The 6,342-nt window shown below is 36.7% G+C and overlaps 1 protein-coding gene across 1 annotated transcript in view; it reads right to left on the minus strand.

Moving 5' to 3' along the window:
• LOC104496932 (neuron navigator 3-like) overlaps window positions 1–6,342 on the minus strand; it is a gene marked incomplete at its 3' end in the record, with an annotated part of 93,834 nt that overhangs the window by 2,375 nt on the left and 85,117 nt on the right. Inside the window, exons 16-17 of the mRNA XM_010140126.1 lie at window positions 4,979–5,151; window positions 984–1,137 (exon numbers count right to left, since the gene is read on the minus strand). Coding sequence (XP_010138428.1) covers window positions 984–1,137; window positions 4,979–5,151 — 327 coding nt within the window. The remainder of the gene's footprint in view (window positions 1–983; window positions 1,138–4,978; window positions 5,152–6,342) is intronic.

Here is a 6,342-nt window from a genome sequence, read left to right on the forward strand (position 1 = left end):
ATTTATTACCTAGTTCATACCCAGACATCTAAAGACAGCTGTCCTAATCTCAATGTGAATCCCCACCCCATGGTCTTCATTTTGTTTCCCAAATACAGGTTTACTGTGCCTTCAGGGATGTCCTAGGTATCCCACCTGCCATTTCAGAAGGACCCCGATCTAAAGACAGCTGTCCTAATCTCAATGTGAATCCCCACCCCATGGTCTTCATTTTGTTTCCCAAATACAGGTTTACTGTGCCTTCAGGGATGTCCTAGGTATCCCACCTGCCATTTCAGAAGGACCCCGATCTACTGATGGACCTATGTCATACTGTGTGGATGTTGCAGATACTTTTGGGCACCCAGTGTGATACTTTGTATGTGGACAACAGAGCTGAGCGCCGTAAAACTCCACGCTCCACTGAAGAACACTGCTGTTCGTTCTTGCATGTTTTCAGCCACATGAAAGGGAAAGTCTTTTGGTGAAAATTGTGTTCAAGAAAGATTTGGAGCAGTGTCACAAAATAATATAGTGAAATTTTAGTGATGCTGGATACAATAATTTGGTTCAATTTTACATTCTTTGCTTCAGCAGCTCTCAGCTGGGTTTGGAATCAGAAATGATGAGAGAGTATGCACATATAAACCTGCTCCCACCAGGATTCAGCCCAAGGATTTAAAGCTCTGCAAAAATCACTTCTTGATCTGCTTGTCTGTCATGTTGCTTTCCCCAGTCAGGGTTTAGATAACAAATACCCTTTGGGCAGGGATTATGTCTCCTTCCATATCTCTTAAACACATTTTAACTATTAATATAAATGTTAACAATATCATTATTATAAGGTGAACATTTATCAAACCCATCCTTTGGAAGTACTGTCAATCAAGTAATTTACTTTGTATCCACAGTTTTTCGGTACCTGAAACAAATGCTGGGAAAGGAAATACACCAGGCATACCCTTGGTGTGCACCCCTGTCATCACGTCAGCTACTGCACTGACCTGCATGCGGTTCATGGCTTCTCGAATCTGATCCAGGTGGTGTGCAGAGCTGAGGGCTTCAAGACGAATATCTGTTAGTTTTAGCTCTTTCTCCCTCAGCTCACTCTTTAGCTGAAGAATAATTTCAGCCTCTGCCTCTGTGCACTCACAGATCCTAAATAGGAGCAGGAAACAGACAGGAGATTAAAAGAATGTTCTCCCCCCAAAGCAGTGTCATTACTAAATATCAAAGTACAGAAAATTCTTGCAGCTGGTGAAACCTATGAGTGAAGAAAGCATCTTACCAAAGAAACATGAAAAGGCTCAAATTGCAAATTAAAAAAGAAAAAAAGCCCTCTCCAGATGAAATGAAATGATCAGCTTGCTTTATACCTTTTCAGTTTGGCTAGATAGTTCACTATGGTGAAAAAAAGTTGTTAAAAACTTCTCAGAAATTTGGGGGGTTTTTTTGTTTGTTTGGTTTGGTTTTGGTTTTTCTTTTTTGTTTGTTTTTGGGTTTGGGTTTTTTTTTGAGCATGTATCACCCATTTATTTTAGTTTGATTTTATATCTGCTTTATTTCTTTGGTGCAAAGTTTATGATTTTCCTCAGTAGCAATAGTCAGAATTGAAGCACGCTGAATAAACTCTACTAATGATATTCATCATGTGCTAGGCATCAAGAGTTTTCTGTTTTGAACAGTATGCAAAGAGACAGACCTTGACTTCATTATCTAGAAGATTTTGCTCTGTAATGGTTTTGATTTGTAACGGCTGGCTTTTTGTCTATTGTCTGTCATTTGGTAATGTATGGTGTCTGAAATCGGGCTGATTGGTTTTGGTTTTATTTTTGCTTTATTAAAGACTGGGTTAAAAGTAATCACCATGTGATTATTTTTCATGAGCTTCAATTTTAAGGGAATAAACCATTACAGTGTGAGAAAAGATCAAAGCGTGACTGTTTCAGGGACCCACAACTGTCTCATGTCAGACTGTTTCGCCTCTCTGTGTTATCATCAGACTTAGATCTGCTGCATAAAAGAACCAGTAGAAAATAAAACACTGCATTTTGCCTACGTTGTTATACTAAGTGAGATTTTCAGTGTTAACTAAATGTTATTTGTTCTTTACTACTATCTCTATAAATAGTTAATATTTACAGAACAATTTTAAATATGAAATTTTAAAAATAATAATAAGTATTAATATTGAGATTATTACTATCAATATACAAACAAGAAACAGAGGTCAACTTTCAACTGCCAGAATGCATGCAAATGCATTTTGGGAAAGAAGATGCAGCACTCTTCAGGTCAGCAGTTGGGTATACAACTCCATGCCCCACACTCAGTTTTACCGGGATCTATGCTTGTAGATCACGTGACCGTTTTGCCTTTTCTTTGGTGCCCAGACTAGAGATGACCTGCATACACACGTATTAGACAGATGCAATTGGAAGAAAGTAAAGGTAATGGTTTAGAACATGAGACTCAGGTCAAGAAAATATATAAAGAAATTGTAAGCAAAGGGAAGATGAAGAAGTTCATGGCAAATAAAAAAATATGGCGAAACGAAGAAGGAAAATAATGAATATAATTCACAACATGCACAAATACTTTATATGTGAGTAAAAATGAATAAAGGCATATACTAGGATTTTTTTCCAAATATGATACTGTTACTGGTTTGATGTGTCCATATGTATGCTAACCAAATAAGAAACGAAATTTTATTTAAGTAAGTGCACATATCATCCTGTAAAATAGCTTGGACAACTGGGAACTCACATATCTATTTCTTTTTCTTTTTCTTTTTCTTTTTTTTTTTTAAGCTTTTTTGCGCTAATCTTGAGAAGGATGGACAAAAAGACCTTGGCAAGCCAGCCTTAGAGACAGTAAAAATGAAACTGAGAGCAAGACTATGGTTCTGGAAGAAGCAGGAGAAAGCTGCGTAGACTGGTAAGATAAGCAGAATGGAAGCAGAAAGTATGAATTTAATTTGCTTTTGTAGATTCCAGAGCTCTTCAACACTCAGCTCCTACAATTGTAAAATTATATAAGAAGATAAGACTTCATCAAAAGGAAGAAAAACAAAAAGCTAAGTTAGCATTCCTGAGCGGTCACAGAAAGAAGCTTAGAAGTTTGATCAGACTTCAGACAAAGGTTCAAAGTAGTTAGAAACCAAGAGTTTTACTTTTTCTTTCTTGCTACACTCTCAGGATTTTAAAATCAATTTTTTGCTTTGCGTAGAAGGAGTAAGTCAATCATGATCTTTGAACAGAGGCAGCTGACAGTTATGAAAAGTCTTGAAGGTGAGAAAAATTTAAATTATGCAAAGGAAAACTGAGTCTTCCAAAGTAAATAACATTATAACAGACAAAATAAATTAATCTAAATAAATATATTTTACATGATCTCTGTGTGGAAGGGAAGAATCCTATGTTATCCTCTGTAGAAAAGTCACAATAATAAAAAATATGGTAATATGATCAGAAAAATCAGTGTTGAAAAAACATTATGGAGGAAGAACTAGAAGGCTGTGAATGGACCAGAATGTAGGACATTCAAGCTCAGATACCAAATAGGCATGGGAAGAGCTTGGCCTGAAATACTAGATATGTAGTTTTGTCTTTGATAAATTCTGGGAACACCAGTACATCTAGACAGCAAGTCAAAGAAACAGAAAAAAGCAGGGTTTATGGAAAGGAAACAGGATAAGGTTGTGAGAACAGATCTGTGAATCTTGAGTAAATAATTTTGTAGAATAAAAGTGTTTTGTTTAAGTTCAGGCACTTTCTATTAAGGCCTGTACTAGTGATTTTTAAGTTGATAATAAATCAGACCCAAGAGTTCCAAACACACTCCTCCCAAAACACACATATACCCAAAACCAAAAAAACGTGAGCTTCCCATTAAAAAAACCCAACAAAACTAGAAATCTAGATGAGTTACTCCTCACCAGTCTGTACGGAATGTGAGGAAAGAAAAACATTTAATGTGGAGAGATTTCTTTCATAGGAATATTTGTCATCAAACTCCTAAACCTAGTATATAAAAATCATTAGTCTATAAAATGTTTGTCATAAAAGGCACTCAACCTATTGCAGGAAAATTCTATTCCAAAGCTCAGTATAATCACTCACAAGACTAGAATTCCCCAGTGCTTTAAGGAACAGTAGTTTTGAGTCTCATTATTCTCAGTAAGGACAAGGAAAGTAAGGTTGGCATCAATAGTACACATTTGTTGGTTAGAAGAAATTGATTTCCCCAAATTGGAAAAAGTTATGAATTTAACAGAATGAAAAAAAAAATAGGTAGAAGAATATGAATGGGAGCTGAGAAATCTGTAAGAAGAATGTATTAGATGTCAAAGAAAACAAACAAACAAACAAACAAAACAAAAAAAAAAGAAGAAGAAGAAATGGGACAGTTTTTGGCTGACAACTTGTTCTCCAGTCCTGAAACCTTAATGATGGTGACTTGAATAAAAAAATAAAAGTAAAATCCCACAAAAAAGTCCAAGCTGATAAAAGAGGACAAATAGATTAAAAATTACATAAATTAGTAGGTGCAAAGTAGATAAAGTAATAACAGAAGGGATGAGTATCTTGTAAAAATTCATAGCTACCTGGAAAATAAAATTACATTTTTAGTACGTCATGAAGAAAGGAAAGCGTAGTATTTGTCCTTTACCACGTGGGTATGATAAAGTTGTTAAAGGTGCAGAGAGAGCACATCATAAACTTTTGGATATGAATTTTGAAAGAAGTTTGTGCTGCTAGATGATTTTGGGTAAAGGCTGTGAAAGGAAGATAGAACTACCTAGGAAAGAGCTGCAGGAAAAGTAGTGTGTAAATGGAGTGAAGCTCACAAGGAAGCTGGCAAATGCATGGAGCACAATATTGAAAGATCACAGCTGTTGGCACTGGTTTCTGAACCGCAAATGGCCAAGCTTGAGAAGATCTGTTTCACAGTCCATCCTATTTGGAAAGACTGGTTTGCCAAGAGAGAGACTTACGCAGATGCTGACTGTGATGGTTTCATTGATGTTGCCCCACACTCTCCTGAGCTGTGGGGCAATTTGGGAGATGAAGGAAGAGAGGAGTCTGTCAGCTCTTCTATGTCCGAATGTGAGGAAGGAGGCTTGGTGGACTTCTTCTTTCCAAAGGCCTGTTTGAAAGAGCTTCTTAGCTGGAAAACAAATACAGATCAAGGTTATTGTCCTCGTCTCACAATTTGTGCACAGCTCACGTTTCAAAGAGTTAGTCTGCAGATGCCATCCTAGCCACTGCCTGAGGTCAGTATACAGAAGCAAGGTATTAACATACGCAACACAGTATCTCTAAAAACATGATACAGTGTTTTGTTTTGACTTTATTAATCCAGCGCAGCGCAAACATAATGCTATGGAAAAAGTGCAGGACCGCATGGTATGGCTATGGGAGAAGGGTGCTCATTTAAAACCATTAAGCCCCAGTGGAATCCCATTCCCATGGCATTCCCTTCAAGGGCTGGCTTTAAATAACCACTTTGCATCTCGGTTCAGGCAGAACCTGCTGTTATGAATTGCTGAAATCAAAAGACAAGTCCAATTTACTGGTTTTGCCAATTTCCTTTTCCCGTTAAAAATTTGAATGGGGGTTTGGATCACAAGCAAGAAGATTTAAGCTGGGGCAAGAGGCTTGCTTTGTTGTACTGCTGAGAAGAATGTTAGCTGAAAGGTATATACTGTTTGCTGCAGTTTCCTTTAGAGTAGTAAGGTCTCTGAAGTATAAGCATTGCCTTTTCCCTCAAGAAGCTCTTATCCAGTATTGAAAAGGGACAGAATAGCCAAAGAGCCATTTATTTCAGGAGCCAAGATGACAACAGTTTTGTCTGCAGTGAATTTTATCTAGCTCGTTCGTTGATGCCTTTGTCTAAACACAGAAGTTGTTCATCTTAGGAAAATGTGGTTGGGTTTTATTTTTATTTTCAGAAAGTTGTCCTGATTAAAATTGTATAGAACTGAATGACAAACTGATTCCTCTATAAAAAAATGAGGTATTTGAATGTATTATTTTCATTATATAATTGGAGAGTAGGGAGTGTGACCACTGATAAGAGAAACATTATTTAAGTCCTTTCCAGCTCATGATATCTAATGAGAAAGAAATGGATTTTGGCTACACTCCCCCTTTCTATATTCTAAACTTTGAGATTAAAATTAATAGAGGCAAACTGAGAAGACATAGAGGATAATCTGTTTTTAGAAGGTATAAAAGCCTACTGCCAAAATAAATAGCAATCATGCCAAGGTAGGGTTCTTTATAGATGCATGCCAAATTTTCCATGGTTTATATTCACCTCACTTCCTCTAGAGTTCACCTTGCAGAAACATGAAAG

Source organism: Buceros rhinoceros, unplaced genomic scaffold, assembly GCF_000710305.1.
Source record: "Buceros rhinoceros silvestris isolate BGI_N320 unplaced genomic scaffold, ASM71030v1 scaffold6857, whole genome shotgun sequence".
In the NCBI taxonomy this organism is placed as follows: Eukaryota; Metazoa; Chordata; class Aves; order Bucerotiformes; family Bucerotidae; genus Buceros; species Buceros rhinoceros.